We start from the raw sequence: 18,225 nt of genomic DNA on the forward strand, positions 1-18,225 counted from the left end.
GACCACCAAATCTTTATTTATTTACAATATGTAAACATTTGTCTTGTAGTATGTACAGTGAATCCTCTGGACAGTTTTTTTTCTTTTCTTTTTTTAAGCTTTAAGAATAATGTATTCATTATCAACAGTCAACAGTCAATGTAATATTATGGATTCTGCTGAAAGGGTGATATTGTCTTGATATTATTCCTCAGAAATCTAAATTATGGCATTTAATAATAAACATTAGATCAGTATTATACAGTGTCTCATTTTTGGTAACCAGTGTGATCAGCATGTAGGCCCAGTGGAAAAGAAAACCGTACTCTCAGAGCTGTTAGGCAATGACGAATCAATAATTAAGCTTGCGAAAGTAGAAGTGTAATGGCACCGTTCTCTAATAGCAATGAAGAATAAATAAAAATATTGTGTGTGTGTGTGTATATATATATATATATATATATATATATATATATATATATATATACACACACACACACACAGTCACAACACCTATGTAATAGTGTGAATAACCACCCTTGGCTCGGATGACACTAGCAAGATACTGTGGAATGGACTGTATTAGGTGACTGAAGGAGTTCATTATAGAGAATAACTGGTCTACATCATTGTCCCGTTGGGATGCCATTCTTTCGTCTCTCAAACATCCCAAGAAGCTAGTGTTTTTCGAAATGCTACCACCCTTGCCCGGTACCCTATTCTCATGTCCTATTATCAAGACTCTGCTACAACTGACTGGTTTGCTTGCTTATTTAAGCGTGCAGCAAACTCTGTCACATTGCATCTGTGACGTCCCGGGCAGAGTTCAATCCAAACCAGGGGTGGTCATAATATTCTGACATGACTGTAACAGTGGGCGAAGGGTGGTAGCATCTCAGAAACCGGCAATTATGTGGGGATGTTCTAGAGCCATTCTCATACACTGTCTCCCAACGACATAACATTGGGGCCAAACAGGCCACTGATGCCAGAGGGATCAAAGCCTAGGGTGGTTATTCATACTAATAGGTAGGTGTGTGCATACAGTGTGTGTGTATATATATATAAAGAAATGAATTAAGGAGTCTGGTCAGATGCCATTCAGTTAGACACTCAAAAACATAAGAACACCACAATGGGCACAACAACAATGAAGTGCAGGAAAGACAAAATGTTCTGAGGCACAAAAAATAAAACGTCTACTAGAATTACAAACAGACGTTTTTCTAGTGATACAGTCAAGTTGTATGATGCTGCCCATATTAAATACAGTCCGATTCAAAACAAACAAACAAACATCCCTCCAATATAACACATTGGAGTACTAATGGCTAACCTAACCAGACAGTGGTGAAACCGTTTCTCTCCAAACTGATTTGAAAATGGTCTTAGTGATGCATAGGCAAAATAAAATATAGTCTTTAGAGGATCATATTACCAAAAAAAAAAAAACACTTAAATTAACATAAATATGAATATAAACCAGCATTCTTCTTTAAAATCTATAAACTGTAAAAATAAAAATTAACCCTCATACTCTTCATCCACCCCTATAGAAAGTTTATTATATTAGAAAAGAATAGAAACTGTAATGGAAATGTAACAGAACTGCCACTTCACCGTGACCCTCTTCACAGTGAGAGATATGACACTGTATGTTTAGGTCTGTATGATATGAAGACACCTCCTTCGATAGGTCGGAATTATTTGCCACTCAGAGCAGTTACTACTTTGTGTTTCGCATCTGATCCTGGATGATCAGGCCTCCACAATTTCTTAACCCGGCATTAAGTGACCGGCATCAGCAAAAATGCTTTGGGCCATCTTTCATGTGGAAAGATGGTTCTGAGAGACAGTAGAGCCACTTCAGAGTGAAGCACTTGCTGAATAAGGTTTGAATAACGCTTTGTGATTCTAGTGATTCTAACATGAGGCACGCACCACAGGATCACCTCCGTGTGAAAGTCTTTCAGAGTGACACACTGAATTTACTTGATTGAAATGCTCACATTATTTCCACATGAATGGAAATTTGACTCTTACAAATTTGACTGTCATTTACATACTTTTGGCAATAATGGAGTGACTGAAATATATTTCATTCATGTGGAAACAGTGTGATGGAGACTTTTAGTGTGGTTCAAAAATTCAGATCTCGTCTCATTTTCCTATGACTTGAAGACCCTGAAGACAGTTTTTAGTACCTTAAAAGTAACATGGTAAGTGTTACTATATACTGTATTCATTCTCCTGGTGGCTGTAATAGTCTAATTTTGAAGCTAATAAATAACTCTCGGTAAGAGCTATCCAGGGGAGAGTCCAGCCTCCACATGGCAGGGTTAGTTATAATGTATTCCTAAAGGAGAGAATTCTCCTTTGAGTCTTAGCTCCTCATATGAATTCAAAACAATCGCATTATTTGACATTTTATCCCCAGAATCATCAGAAATGTACTGCAGATAAAAGTCTTAGTGATTTAAACACCACAGAACTATACTGAATTCTGCATTTTTCATTAATTACTTTTTTTATAACAATGACGACTGTCAAAACTAGCGGAGCCTGGTGAGCTTTTTTCTCAAATCCTTTTTTAATGAAGCCCCTGCTCTCTTGAACACTATCACTATTCGGGTGCAGTTAGAGTGAAGTTACAGAGTCCTAAAGCATCCAGAATCAGCTTAAACACAGCAAAGTAATCCACAGGAGTTGTCTGGTTGTCCATTTAATGCTAGGCCTCAAAAATGCTTTGTGTGGCACATGAGAGATTTGACTGACGCAAGTCTGGAAGTCGGAATTTTTACTGACAAAGAAAAGTAAAATCAGCCTCCCAGAATTCCAAACAACACAGCTTGGCAAGACGATAAACATAAAATAAGAGATATTTTGTTGTAGTGAAGGATTCGACTATGTTTTCTGTACAGTTGTATGCAGGTGTAAGTGCTGTTCCTTAGCAGAGTTTCTGTGTCTGAGCTAGGAGAGACTGACAGTGACCATGTCCTTGGGTTTGTCCACATCGCTGTCCTTCTCTGTGGGAGGAGCCGCTGCCGTCTCTCGCGGAGAGTCCTGACCATTGTTAGGATGCCCAGAGCCTTTGGGAACGGCGTCTGTGCTTGACTCTGACTCTGGCTCTTGCTGTGACGACGTCGCTGGAAAAGAGATGGAGATAATGAAAAAAAGTGAAGTGAAGACGTGAAGAAAGCCCAAAAAGGTTCAAGCTTCAAATTGTTCAAACATACAGCAGTTTTAAAATTTCAGGAAACCATTAGTCAACCATGGATAGTTTTTTTAAAACAGGCCTTTGCCAAACTGTGCTTTCTCCTACCAGACTGTGTGCAGGACTTCATGTGTTCTGGCCAGTGGGCCTGCTGGCAGGGGTAGTCACAGTAGCTTGTGTTCCAGCAGCAGTAGAAAATGGCCTCCTTCTTACAGTTGGCACACCACTGCTTTTTCTTGGTCTCGTCCACGGCCTGCTGTTTCTCCATCTCCATCTGCTTCTTGACTTCGGCAACCAGCCTCTCTCGCTCCTGCTCCAGACTCTGTCTCATCTCCGCCATGGTTAGCTCTGAGTGAAAATGCACACACGCACACAGATAAACATACATTTCTTACATAGTACTGTTACACAAGGAAACCACAGCAATTGACTTCAGTGCTGTCAGCTTTTCATCTGAAAATAACAAACCTAAATTGTGCTTCATCTCAGATAACTCCTGCTGATGTAGCCACTGCAACTTTTCGATTTCAATCCGTAACCGTCTAATCTGCAAGGCAAGAAAGAGAAGTTTGACCTTCCTTGTACTCACAGTGACACTAAAATAAATCAGTTAATTATTTCAGTAATTACTTTATACTTGGAAACACTCACTTCTGCTATTGTATTTCCTGAGGTGCTCTTGGAGAGGTCGTTGTATATTTCAGTCATTGTCCCTTTGATTGCATCCATTATCTGTTAAGACATAAAAGAATAAATTACTTAGCCAACATCATTTCAATGTCTCTGTTGAGACGAGATGACCCACACTGTTAATATTTCCATCCTCATTATTTTAACCGTTCTTTAAAACCTGTAAATAAATACACTTAGTAGTCCCATAATTACAGACTGTATCCATCTGTTTTTCTGCATATTTTGTTAGTCTCCTTTCAGTCTGTTCTTCAATACTCAGGACCCCACAGGACTGACCACCACAGAGCACCCATTGTTTGGGTGGTGGGTCATTCTCAGAACTGCAGTGACACTGACCATGGTGGCGAGGTGTTAGCGTGTGTTGCTGGAGCAGAGCTGGAGCACATGCTGTGTCCACTCTATCAGACACTCCTGCCTAGTTGGTCCACCTTGTAGATGTCAAGTCAGAGACAGAAGCTCTGTATCTGCTGCTGCACAGTTTGTGTTGGTCATCCTCTAGTCTTTCATCAGTGGTCTCAGGACTCTGCCCACAGGACGCTGTTGGCTAAATATTTCTGGTTGGTGGACTATTCTCAGTCCAGCAGCACTGCTGTGTCTGACCCATTCGTATCAGAGCAACACATACTACTAACACACCACCCTGTCAGTGTCACTGCAGTGCTGAGAATGACCCACCACCCAAATACTACCTGCTCTGTGGTGGTCAGTCCTGTATGGAATCCTGACCATGGAAGAACAGGGTGGAAGGAGGCTAACAAAGCATGCAGAGAAACAGACTACAATCTGGAACTATAGAACTACACAGTGCTCCTATATGGTGAGTGGAGCTGATATAATGAGCCGAGTTCATTCCAAACCAGGGGTGGTCATAATAATCTGATGTGCCTAAATCATCTACAGAGGGCTTATATCCAGAATTAAAGGGTGAGTCCTCTTACTTTATTGGTGTACTTTGCAATATCAGCAGCCACGTCTGCGGAGGTGGTGGGAATCTGTAGATCTCCAGCCATGGTGGATGTGGAGGATGAGGAAGAACTAACTGTGGCGCCTGCCATTATGGCCGCAGACACTGGGGCGCTGGTGACCAGGGTGACAGCGGAGGTGGAGGTGGAGGTGCTGTGCTGCGGGTCTTTCTGTTGCACAGCTAGAAGAAATAAAGGCACTTTAGCCTAAAGCAGTACTCCAGTGAATAAACAAGGTTTTACAATTTTCCACTTATCCCAGATGTAGTCGATCACCCAAGATATGAGTCTTGTACAAATGCAGATATGAGGCTAATGTTGCTAACATGGATATCAATTATCACCAAATGGTTTTCTTTAGCATTCATCTACAGAGTAAGGCTCTGTTCATTTTTACAGCTCACAATAAGGCATACTGTGTCCTAAACCACACTATAAGTCTGTGCCACCTTATTAAAGGCCTGGATGCAGCTTGAGCAGGTTGAAAGAAATGAGTGCTCTTTACAGTTAAATATTTGGGTGATTATTGGTTGATTCTAGTGTCTGTTTGCAACATTCGCCATAAAGATCTAGCTAAAAAATAAAGAAATCAATTTTGGACACCAAACATGTCTTGGCTGATTGACTACATTCCAGATGAACTGAGAACTGCGCAAATTAGATTTCTGGCAGAACCATTCCTTTAAGTCTGCACACTAGTGCTCAGTAAAAATCTACTCAGCCACAAAGTGCAATGGAAAATATATACACTATATGGACAAAAATATTGGGACACCTGCTCATTTATTGTTTCTTCAGAAATCAAGGGTACTAAAAAAAAGAGTTGATCCTGCTTTTGTTGGAGAACCTGTCTCTACTGTCCAGGGACAGTAGTCCTTTCTACTACAAACATTTGTGCATAAAGTGTATACTGAATATTTGTATGGAATAGGCAATTTCAGGAACAGGTGGGTAGTGACCAGGGTGTCACAGTTTCATGGTTAGTCACAATGTATGACTGGATAGTTATCTCAAACACGACCTTTTTAAAAGGCACCAATTAAAATGCATTTCCGTCTGTTCCCGTCCACGAGTTACAGTTGCTTAGAAAAAGGCTTGCTTAGCGCAGGCGTCTATTAGTAGTTGTATCTGAGCTGGGGAGTTGGGGTGCTTGTGTTGTAGTGTTGCTAGTGATAGGGGAAGTTCACATGAACGGAGACTGGGTAATTGGTCCTACAAATTGGGTAGAAACTAAACTTTAAAAGGGCATAAAACACAGTAAAATTCACACCACCAGTAGAATGCCTATGTAGTCCATGTCTGTTGTAGACACATGCATGGAAAACATGATGTTAAAGGCCACGAATAAATAATCGCATAATGCTGATACAACTTTCAGAGCTGCAAAGTGTTTTTCTCAGCCAAGATACCATTGAGACGGTTGATTTTTATAAAAGGCTTGTTGTTCTATTAAATTTATGTGAGAAGGGATTAAATATTTTGGTTCCTTTTTTTTTTTTGTTCAATATTCTGTTCTAAGGATAAAAAAAAATGTTAAAACTAATGTGATGTGACATGCTGAATTAAATGCATGTGAACCTAAAACACCCCTAGTAGTACCCATCTCTGCTGACTGAGATAGTCTTATCTGCCTACCTTTCACAGCCTGTCGAGTCTGATATCGCGTGCTGGATGACGGTTGCTGTGCTGATGATGAAGATGAGCCCTGCGCTTGCTGCAGCTGGCTGCTGCGCTGTGCCTGCGATAACACCTGTGTCTGCGTGGCCGGCTGCGCCTGGCTCTGCTGCTGCCGCTGCACCTTCTGCATGTGCCACTTTTGAGAAGATGTCTGGAACTTAGCGGTGGGATTCCACACCACTGCCCGCTGCACCACTGGAACAGTCTCCCGGGGTAGCAGGGGGCGCTGTTTTTTGACTGTGCCGGTGGGGGTAGAAGAGGAGGCCGGGGCTGTGGATGGGGTGGCGTTGAGGGGTGCAGAGGAGGAGAGGGCAGTGTTGCTTGGAACTGCGGGGACAGTTGCTACATTTAGAGGAATAGCCATGGGAGACTGCAACGGATCTTTGAGGGCTGTGGTGGAGGAAGGGGCTGCAGCATTTTGAGACTGGACAAGACTACCTGTAGCCTTACCTACAGGGGAAAAGGGTGGAAAAGAGATCATAAAAATACACTAAGCAAAGTAAATAAATATATAATATATCAACAAATCTAAAAGTAAAATACATGTATCACTATAATTAGACACTGCAATGTCTTTGTCCTGATAACAATGCACACAGTGACTTACCTTCAGTCTTGGAAGCTGTAGGTTCTTTGAGTGCGGTGACAGCGGCTGAGTCTTTTCTGCTTCTTTTTCTCTCTCTTCCTCCCGGCTCTTCTCCCAGATCAATCACTAGCTCTCTCTCCGAGTCAGAGTCCATGTCCACGTCCACAGACGCAGGCTGCCTGGCTTCTTCTGCAGTCTTGGGCTTGTCTTTTGGACTTGGAGAAGCTGGTGCTGTTTTGGGCACTTCTTTCTCTGATTCAACAAGTGGTTTCTCTTTCGCTGGGGAGATGCTTGCTCTTGCTTTCTGCAGAGTCTCACCTTTGGTTGTTGTGCTAGAAGTCCCCAACGCTTCTGTGCTGCTGTCCTTGTTTTCACCAGCAGGTGGCGTGATTTTGGGTTTCTTCTTGGATGGTTCTTTCTCTGTTTTGTCGTCAGCACTGGACTCCTGGCTACTTTTTGGTTTCTGTTCGTCATCGCTGCCGTATTCGCTGTCACTGGAGTCAGACTTGTCTGAGTCCTCTGAGTCGCTGTGCTCCACACCTTTATACACATCCTCAGATATCTCATCGATACCTGTGCACAGGTGAGAAAATGTAATTGACAATTATTACATTCATTTATATACATATTACTTTTTATTACACCTAGTTTGTTTGTTTGCACCAGAATTTGGGTTTTGTAATATTTTTAAAATTTAGTTTGTTTGATTTCCTATTGCAACAACTGAACTTCACTAGCTGTACTGACAAAATGAAAATTTTGAATTTAAGCAACCTGGTTGTCCAGCCTATTAAAAATTAAGTGTCCCATGTGCTCCAGCTGCCGGAGCAATATGAGCATCTGCAAGGAGTTAAACACTTAAACAAGCCAGTAGAGTACAAAACCTGAGGAAAGCTTACCCTAATGGTGAAACCATCATGCCCACCAACAGCTAACTGAACTACTAGTCTTTCCACCTGCCAAAATAGACCTACCTATATACTCTGCACCAAAAGGACTATCTATTATCTATTTCTATTAAAATTTCTGACTAGTATTACATCAGATCAAGAACCTAATTTTTGTATTCATAACTATTTTTAGTGGAACAATTTAAGCACTATTTTAAATGAAAACGCATATTATTTTGGTCAGCAATTACTTTTACCTATTCCAATAGTTATGTTATGACCTGTCATTACAGCAATATTAACAGACTGTGCAAGAGAAGACATATACGTGGTGCCTTTGAGCTCACCTAGCTGTGCCTTGCAGCTCTCAATAGTTTTGTCAAGGTTGAGCTGGAAGCGGCTCCTGATTTGCCTCTTGGGGGACGTGAGGGAAGCCTGAGGCCCCTGCTGCTGCTGCTGTTGTTGCTGCTGCACAGTCTCACTGAGCTCTTTCAGATCCATCTCAGCCTTGCTACGGTCTGAGACAAAAGACAGACAAAAACAAGCTGAAGTTTATAAACGATAACAAAATATAGCTATAAATGTCTGAAAATGTTGTTTAAATTAGCGTATTTAGCGACCTTAATAGCATGAATAGCAGAAGCAGCTTACCTAGGTTAAGGTTTAGGATGCTGCCTGTGGTGGGAGTTTTTTCCTGTTTAATTGGTGTACTGGGTGTTGTAGAGTGGAATGGTTTAGGACTGTCCACCGCACCTCCTGCAGGACCCGCTCGAGGAGCAGCAGGGGAGGCTGTGGGTTGAAGACAGATTAGTTGGTAAAATTAGAAACATTGAACAACTACACTTCAACCAAAAAGGCAGTAGAAACTCTGTTCTTGAGCTCAGTAACTGTAAATTATTTGTCATTCATAATTAATATCTGAAAGTGAATGCTTACAGTAGTTACAGTGCAATATAAGTGTTTCCCCACTGTCTCAATTCCTGCATTTATGCACTTTTAATACATTGAATTACAGATATTTTATGTGTTTATTTGAAAGATATTCAACACATAATCCACCTGTGTGGAAAAGGAACTGAACATTAACTTTCAAGCATTAACTGTGTGTTTCAGGTGAGGACTTTTTTATATTACTGCAAGTAAGAACCTCATACCAACTGTGAAACATGGTGGTGGCAGTGTGATGGCATCAGGAACTAGATGCCTTAATACCATTTAGGAAACTGTGAATTCTGCTTTGTATCAGATAATTCTTCCCAGTGCAGCTGGGTCATGTAGCAGGATAATGACCCACAGTGGGTACAATTAGAAATGTACACCTTTGGAGTGATCTAGTCAAAATATTGTGGTAGGACCTGAAATGCACAGTCCATGTAATTACTCCTAGTAAGATGTAATGCCATTACATCTGAAATGTGCACCAATTCAAGAATTCAGACGGGACAATTTTTCACAGCACTGTACAGTAAGAAACAGGCCTAAGACAATAAGAATGTAATGCAACATGTGATAATATAGCAAAAGTATACATCATGCATCATGTAATAATGTGCTAGTACCCGTGCTTTCGAGAGACTCTTCTCCTCCAGTGTGGTGGGGTAGAGGTACTCTAGCCTGGCTCTTTTCTCCACCCTCCTGCTCACCATCTGAGCCAGTGTGGGCTGAGGAGTTGGTGCTCATTGGTGAACGAGGTATGTCCGTCATAGAGATACGCCTACCAGATCCACCCCCACCAATCCCTCCTGATATCATGCTTTTGCCCACCAGCATCTTCGGTGACGCAGTCATATCGAAGTTGAACTTGATCTTCTCCTGTTTTTCGGGTTTGACTGAGCCGGCACCGGGATTTGCTGGGTCAAGAAGCATTTGAAACTGATTGTCGGGTGTGTAGGGAGTGCGGAATGGGGCATAATTAAAGACGCCAAATTTTTTCCGAATATTTTCAACATAGACTTCCATCTCCTGCATGGCACTGTTGAAGATGCTCTTGGTCTTCTTTACAGAAAAAGGGATCTCCTTGGACATGAGGTAGCAGTTGTTGATCGGAACCCATGCTCTGAAAAACAGAATAGAGCGAAAAAGGTCAGAGCAGCTGAGCAGAGCACTGATTTCAATAAATCTGGTTTCTTTGTTAAATTAATGCTCAGCTTCTCACCTGTCATGCTGTCCAAAGAATCGAGCATCCACTTGTCCATCTTTGTCCCGCAGAGCTTTGGCAGGCCAGAATGGAAACCCCTTAAGTTTGGCCCACACCAAGGGATGGGGGTTACTCTAATGTAACAATAAGAGGGATAATTATTATAATAAATGATAACTACCTATAACTACAAAACTGTGAATAAGTACACATATAGTAAATATTTGTATGTGTTTGTTAGGGGGGTAGCACTGCATTAAATAGTATTGCAATGCTAAAATGTGACAATGTACCCTAATAAGCATGTTATAATTGTTAATTATGATATCTAGTGCAGTTGCACTGCTTGAAAACCAAAGGTTGAAAACAACCAGAACCAATAAACAACCCACTCCAGCAAACGCATGTCATGCGTACATTCCTCCCATCCCCAACTCTTGTTTGCTAGTAAACCTATCTATGGTGACGCAGTCATATCAAAGCATATTTGTATGTGTTTATTAGGTGTAGCAATGCATTGAATAATATTGCAATGCTAAAATGTAACAATGTGCCCCAATAAATATGTTAAAATTGTATAATGTATATGTAATATGATGCACTTGTATAATTACTTACACATGGTTCACAAAACCAGTTGTCTCTCTTCTGGCACGCTGAAAGATAGCACTCTGGACAGACCTCAATTTCATTCATCTGAAGAACAGATGCTGTCTGAAATAACTAGCACCAAACTGTATGTTCATTTTTAACCTTTGGATTTACACAACAGTTCTTAAAATCTGTTTTACTCACTTCATGTTCACAGATTTTTACAATAACTTTAGCTGTTGCTGTGAGTTTATGATTTCCTGGAAGAAAAATGAGACACAAAATTCAGCCATTTTCCAACAAATCGATAACATCAAAAGACCAATCTAACTGTAAGGGTGTTATGTCCAACCTCCATTATAAATAATGCAGTTGTGCAAAATCCACTTCACATCAGCCAAGAAAGCTTCAGTAGAGCCATATAATTTCTTCTTGATATTCTAGATATCAAGTGAAACAAAAACAACATAAGCAAAACCGAATCAAATGGCAAATGTCTGCAAGGAGCTGCTCTGTTACCTTTTCTAATGTACAGAGATCCATGGGATGAAAAATATACTCTGCATAATCTGGATGCTGCTCAAGACAAACTGGCTTCTGGAATGGTTCTGTCTGGAGAGAGAAAGAAAAGACATGCAGTGTCTCAGTCAGACATGACATTTACAGAGATTTCTTCAAAAAACAAAAAGAAAAAGAAAGAAAAACAGAAAGGGGGCCTGTCTATACTTTTTGTACCGCAGTCCAACAGAATCAAAAGGGTGTCAACCAGACCTCAGCTACAGGGCTAGTTTTTGAAGTTATGAGCACCTTCTGAACTTTCAAATGAAACCACATTTGGGTTCATAATTAGAAATAAGGACATTTTATCATGATTAGAATTAGTTGAGAGCTGTTGTTGTGGCTTGCAGAAAGAAAATCATTTAAATTACAATTAAATTTCGGCCAAACAAATGCAAATGTAGTTCATTGCATAACCTACTGCGCAAAGAAATATGTAATTATGTATTTACATTTGAATAATACAATTAAATAAATCGGCGCTGCCACACAAAAAAACATGTACCTCCAAAATAGCAACAGCAGCAGACTTTGAATAGAAGTCAATGGAAAAGGCTGGCCAACATGCACAGTTGGGGCTCACATAGGTGGAACTTGGGGTTAGGTGGGTTCCAGGTGGGCTCTGAGTGGGTTTGTACACATGTTTTTACTGGGACTCGGTTGGGCTTTCCAAATGGTCCCCATCATTACTGCCCCCCTTAATTTCACATGGGTCCCAACTAGGCCCAGTGTGCAGTGTGCAACCCAAATGGGGCCTATATTTTACCCTCCTGGTCCCATCACTGACGCTCATGGGCATTCATATGTGGGCCAACATGGAAAGCATGGACAAAATTTTACTCTGGTTTCCAGTTGGGCTAGCCATACTGGCTTCACATGGGCATACTGGTCCATGTGTGAAATTTGTACACAATTTAAAGAATAAAATTTAAAAATGGCAAAAACAGAGATACAATGTTTTTTGACAGCGCTGACAGTGCCTCAGAGCCAAGAAGTCTTGACTCTAAGGGTTAAAATAATATGGCTGAAGAATGTTTGGATGACTGCCATTGCTCAAAAAGTACAGATCTGGCGTTCACGGCAAACCACTATCACTCACAACCAAGAGAACCTGTAGGCCAATAGGTCTACAGTAAGAACACACTAACTCCACACAAACATCCCACACCAAATATGTTTAAAGAGGATGGTATAGAGAGGAGAGAGACTTAAATATGGCGAGGAGGGCTTTTCTCAGGGGGTGTTTGTTTACCCAATTATAAGCTTTTCTCTGAGAGCTGGCAGGATGGGAGGACAAGGATGAAGTGCGTGGCTGATCCTGAAAGAAAGCACAAGGGTGGGGGTGCTGTATATTCACCATCACACGCCCTGACACAACCGACACCACTTTTAACTCAGCCCCTCGTATGCTCAGTGAGGGATGAAATTTATGTTGAGGAAAACAGTAATGACTTAATGCTAAACAGGTATAGCACTAAGCAGGCTGTCCTGTGAGCCACAGCTGCAGCTGTAAAGCTCACAGTTCTGTCTCAAAAAACACCCAACTGAGTCAAAGTAGTATGGAATGACTAAATAAAAAACAAAGAACAATGCCAGGAGATTGCTGATGGAGCGTCAGGAGTTAAGGGAATCCATTAACGCCCCTTAATGCGAATGTGTCTGGAACATGATCCGACCATCAGCAGGCATTTGCCAAATCAAGAGACGAGCTTACAAATGCATCTCGAATCATCAATCAGTATGAGAGTAGGAGATGGAGCACTTACACCAGGCTGTTTCATCTTCTGGAGAGCAAACTTAAGCAGATAAGACAGCTGGTCTAGTGTGAGCATCGTCATCGCCTTGCTTTGAGTCTCAATGCACTCGGCAACCGTTATTTTCTGTAAGGGAGCAAGAACGGAAAGTAGTCAACAAAAACAAGAACACTTTGTTCAGCCTGGTTGTGAAACTAGGGAAAGGGCAAATTAATATCAAGATAGTTTCAATGATATGTATTATAATTTTACATTTTGGAAATATAATATGTGCTTTGGAAAGTTGGAACAGACCCAATAAAGCTGAACAGCTATTGTGCTAATAGGGCTGTGTATTGGCAAGAACCTGGTGATACAGTTTGTATCATTATACAGGGGTTACGATTCAATATATTGATATATTGTGAAACAATATTTTTGGGAAGTAGTTTAAAACTTACACTATGAGTAAAAGAAAAGTTGACAACACTGCTATCTAGTGATGGTGATATACAAACACAATACAAAATTAACCTCTGTCTATTCATTAAAAATCAATTCAGTGTTGCAGTATTGCAAATCATAATATCATGGTATTCTAGTGTAGTGATATTTTCTTACACCCCTAAAAGCTATACTAAAGTACTTCACATACCAAACAATTAAACACAATCCATCTCTCTTACACTCCAAAACAACACCTTAGACAGTTTTGTCACCAGGCTACAAACAATATTGCACAGCCTGCTCCAAGTTCTTTAAGAAAAGATAAGATAAGATAATCCTTTATTAGTCCCACAGTGGGGAAATCCTCAGTGTCACAGCAGAAAGGGATAGCAAGACACTCAGTTACAAAAACGTAGATAAATAAATTACACTATATACATATATAATATAAATAAGAAGTAAAAAAGCAATAACAGATAAAGGAAAATTTCCCATTTCTATTTTTATCATAAAAGTCTTCACATCCTGCCACATAAAAGTTCCTTTTACAGCATTTACCACAACGCAAGTTATACAGTTCACAAAAATCACATTATTTATTTGAACCCCTTAACACAGAAAAGCTTATTAGAGACTAATGTGTATTACTTTCGGCCCGTCAGCGGTCTATCGGCTGTTTAAGGGGTTCTAACTAACATTCTTGTTTCTGTAGGCTCAAGCACAGCTACTTTTCGTGTACTACTGGTGGTGTTAGAGTGAGCCAGTACCTCACATTCGGGGCAGAACCAGTCCCCTTCGGGCTCTGCGGCCAGTTTGAGGCACTTAGCGTGGTAGACACGCGGGCAGAGCTCACAGCAGAGCACCTGGCCCTCGCGATGGCACACCCAGCAGTAGAAGTCATTCCTCCCGTCCTGCGGTACAACATCAACAGGGTCTGTGGTGAGTGCGGGCTGCTTCACATAGTAAAAGGGACCATGTCTTAGTTCGGACTGGAATGCAGGCGAGAAAAACACGAGAGGTGGGGTTTCAAAATACATGTACTGCAGGTAATGACACACACAGGCAACACACATCAACAGTGTATCTCAAGGAACATTGCAAAGATACTTCCAAAAAGAGGTGTGTACTAACTGATCATATTTACTCATCTCATCATGACCTTACTTGCCTTATTGTGAAAGTCTGACCATCTTTATTTAGCCTACAAAACCTATACAACCCTACGCTATGGCTTCAACTAAAGGAATGAATCAATGTCATGCATTTCTTTGCATCTCCTTGAGTTATCCAAGGAATTTACTAGCCATTCCAAAGTACAACAGACTGTCTTATCCACAGATATCACTGCAAGGTTTTTCAATCTAGGAAACATCAATCTAAGGCAACTGAAGAGAATCACTGATCTTAAGTACATGGTGACCCTCGAGGCACTGTAGTAAAGTGCTTTCAAATGTGCCCTTATGTAAGATATGACTCATTGGGGAGCTGAAATACAAGCTATCAGCACTGCTTGAAAATTAAGTCAGAGAAATCTGGAATACTGCTAGAAGAACAAACTGCCTTTGACACCTTTTTTTATTTTTGATATTTCTTACACTTCTATCCACAGTGTTAGAATACCATCTGATGATATGACTGATAATGATTTCATGTAGTTCCATATCACAAATGAACTCTTGTGTTAAGACTAGTTTTGGAGTTTTTAAGCAAATAGTCAATCTAGTACCTGATCTTTGCTGCTGTTGACGGCCCCTGGTTTCTTCTTCTTTTTGACTGGGCTCGGGGAAGTTTCAGATGGAGAGTGTCCATTGGAAGAGTGAGGCGGGCTGGGCGCTTTGCGCTTTGTGGCAGTGCGCTCCACCGATGCCGAATCAGACACTGCACAAGAAATATACATGGCTATTTAAAAATATGTCCACTGACACAAAATTTTATACCGAACGTAAAAGAGATTTTACAGCTAACTTCTGCCCTCAGACTTTACCCTAAATAAACTCAATCAGGCAGGTCTGATGTCTGAAATAGTTTGCAAGGGAGCCTCAGCACTAATGTCGTCAACAACAAATGTTTATAACGACCAGTTTACTCTTGCGCAAACTGAATGCCTAAATTGTCACACACTCACCTCAAACCACAGTAAGTTGTTGGGTATAAAATGAGCAAAAGTAAGACACGAGTGTGTCGAACAGTATAGAAAGTCAAGATGACTTAACCCACTACTTCCTGGGGATCCCATGCTTTTCACATTTGTTTTCCTTATGTCTAACATATCTGACCCATCACATGAGTAGTTTCTTATTTATTTAATGGGTTAAATACAGTGTGCTAAGTGAGGGAAAGTACCAAAATGCACACAGTGCAAGGTCCCCAGCCTTGGGGTTGCCGACCTCTGTTAACAACTCTGTGTGGCTTGAGACAAGTTTGGTGATTTAAGCATGCAGTTTGCATGATGCTAAATTGGTGGCTATTAAGAGTCCAAGACAAGAGGCAAATTATAGGTAAACCAAGTACACTGACTACATTTGGGGTGTAAATATGCTGTCCCAATAAAACCGTCGCTTTAAAAAACATTCATTTTATTATTTTTATTACATCTCCTCACCTTTGGATCGTGTAGCAATCTCCATCCCTTCACTCACATCTGATTCTGCCTTCACCTCCTCTTCAGCCAAACTGCCACACACAAGAGAAATGACCAACAATAACCTTTTTGATCAATTTTGTGACACTTTCCATAATAGGTGGCTATGTTCTCACTTGTAGAACAGGACGGCAGAGTGTCTACATGGTCATACAGAAGATTGAGAGCTTAGCATTCTCCTCTAAACGTGTTGAGACACTTGCCAGTGTTTCATGGCCATTCGTTTCCATATACATAAGTAAAGTCATGCCTTGACCTTTGCCCTACAAATATCTCCCTTTCTAATACAAATCACTACAGCTAAGACAATTAAATTTGCACTGATCATGAAAAAAAACACCTGAAAAAATATGCTGTGGTAAGATGTTAACAAACCAGAACACTTTAAAAAGTTATTCAGTGACTGTAGGGCTTTTTCTGAGAAATGTCAATGGACCAGTTAAGGAAGTTGGGGCACTGGGGGGCAACCAGGGAGACTGAAGCTTTGAAGCAGCCAAGACGTCTCATTGAATTTGTCGTCTCCGGTTTATTATTTCCACTGCTTTGAATGTGGAAGAGAGAGAAGTTTCTCAGTGAAAGAGCTCCTTTGACATAAGCTCATGGTCTCCCTCAGTGCCATTGCAGGAGGCTATTCACAAACAGAGAGGTCTGTAGTCCGTGGGCAAATACAGGCGAAACAAGTCCTAGTGCACACATGGAACAATTACTTGTTTCCGATGAACAAAAGTAAATAATCCACCGTCAGTGAGAAAGTCTCTGTTCCACAATTGCGTCACAGGAAGGAAACCTTTGAGCAAAACATAACACAGATAAAAAAAGGTAAATCAACCCTAAAGTCCATAAGGAAGTATAAAGATCCAGGATTCCATTTTTTCTTGCGGTCCACAACCTTAAAATGAACAAAATTAAGAATATAAACATGTCAACATTTGCAGGATAGGAGACAGAGACCGTGGATTTGACTTGGAATGGTAAAAATCAGTCAGTATAGAAGAAACGGCGACAGTTGATTTTGCAGCAAAAGGGATGAAGAATTCCCTCTGAAAACTGAATTATGTACCCAGAGGGTGGGGAGGGTGAAATTGCCTTCCCTCCAGAATGCCACCGGCAACATACAGCCTAATCACGAGGACAGCCAGGAAAAAAAAAAAAAAAAACAAAAAACAAAGATGAGGGTATACATAGCACTGAATCGATCCACTGGCAAAAAAGCATCTACATTTCGTTCAGTCTTTTTCCTTCTGCATCCAAGCCCATTCTCAAGCTCACTGATGGCCTTGGACATGATGTCATTATTAAGAGCATTTTAATTCCCTGTTCAGCATCAAGGTCTGCCATGCAAGTCTTCAGCCATACAATTCCAGCCATGTAATGATGGTGTCCTCGTCTGTGTGACTCTGCAGGCTGAATGGCTCCAAAATGACAGTCGGCCACCACTGCTGTACTGTTTTTTCTTCCTCCTTCTCCTCCCTATGCCCTGCTCCCTGCCACATATGCCCACCATTACACTGCTCCATCAAGAAAACAGCCATTTGCTCTCCGCAGCCAACCAGTCTAAACAATGAATAGGGGAAAAAAAGAGTGGCAATGTCTATTTCCACATGTTCTTCTATGACTTCGGTGAAGCTCTGAGATTAAAATCTCATGTGATTATTATTATTGTAGAATATAAGAATCAGTCGAAGGTATTTCAACTACAGCACAGCCAATCCTTGGGGGGGAGAAATCATATTCCTGTTGAGGGTGCATCATCTTTGCCTCTATGGCTTCCAAGGTCTGATTCTTGCTGTGTGTCTCCCCTTCTCTGCACCTTTAGGGGAGAAAATGAAAGCACACACACATACAGACAAACACAAGACAACATCTGCAGAGGCTGTGCACTTGCCATCTTGGCCTCCTCCTCCTCTATCCTCTTCCACCCTGCATGCACCATCTATCCTCAGCAACAGCCATTTCCCTTACACAATCGATATCACTGCTGGCACAAAACCTTTCGCACGGCAAGGCAAACAGCACAAGGCATGTATAATCATTTTGCTCGTTCTTTAAATCGCATTACACACGCTGACATCGCAATAAAGTTCAATGTAAAAACAATTGACACATAATAACAGCAT

The 18,225-nt window shown here is 41.0% G+C and overlaps 1 protein-coding gene across 7 annotated transcripts in view; it reads right to left on the reverse strand.

Annotated features, from left to right (window-relative positions):
• The window catches only part of zmynd8 (zinc finger, MYND-type containing 8), a 21,193-nt gene continuing 2,968 nt past the window's right edge, over positions 1-18,225 (reverse strand). For 2 of the 7 annotated variants that reach the window (XM_072666569.1, XM_072666568.1), the window contains exons 2-22: positions 17,994-18,098; positions 16,070-16,140; positions 15,194-15,345; positions 14,235-14,456; positions 13,054-13,167; positions 12,540-12,605; positions 11,249-11,341; positions 11,082-11,169; positions 10,934-10,989; positions 10,757-10,834; positions 10,157-10,272; positions 9,561-10,057; positions 8,653-8,790; positions 8,349-8,519; positions 7,133-7,684; positions 6,484-6,975; positions 4,825-5,030; positions 3,845-3,925; positions 3,662-3,740; positions 3,302-3,541; positions 1-3,125 (exon numbers count right to left, since the gene is read on the reverse strand). In XM_072666569.1, coding sequence (XP_072522670.1) covers positions 2,950-3,125; positions 3,302-3,541; positions 3,662-3,740; positions 3,845-3,925; positions 4,825-5,030; positions 6,484-6,975; positions 7,133-7,684; positions 8,349-8,519; positions 8,653-8,790; positions 9,561-10,057; positions 10,157-10,272; positions 10,757-10,834; positions 10,934-10,989; positions 11,082-11,169; positions 11,249-11,341; positions 12,540-12,605; positions 13,054-13,167; positions 14,235-14,456; positions 15,194-15,345; positions 16,070-16,094 — 3,642 coding nt within the window. In that variant the 5' untranslated portion in view covers positions 16,095-16,140; positions 17,994-18,098 and the 3' untranslated portion in view covers positions 1-2,949. The remainder of the gene's footprint in view (positions 3,126-3,301; positions 3,542-3,661; positions 3,741-3,844; positions 3,926-4,824; positions 5,031-6,483; positions 6,976-7,132; positions 7,685-8,348; positions 8,520-8,652; positions 8,791-9,560; positions 10,058-10,156; positions 10,273-10,756; positions 10,835-10,933; positions 10,990-11,081; positions 11,170-11,248; positions 11,342-12,539; positions 12,606-13,053; positions 13,168-14,234; positions 14,457-15,193; positions 15,346-16,069; positions 16,141-17,993; positions 18,099-18,225) is intronic. The other 5 variants (XM_072666567.1, XM_072666570.1, XM_072666572.1 and 2 more) reach the window with 4 other exon arrangements.

Source organism: Salminus brasiliensis, chromosome 21, assembly GCF_030463535.1.
Source record: "Salminus brasiliensis chromosome 21, fSalBra1.hap2, whole genome shotgun sequence".
NCBI classification, from domain to species: Eukaryota; Metazoa; Chordata; class Actinopteri; order Characiformes; family Bryconidae; genus Salminus; species Salminus brasiliensis.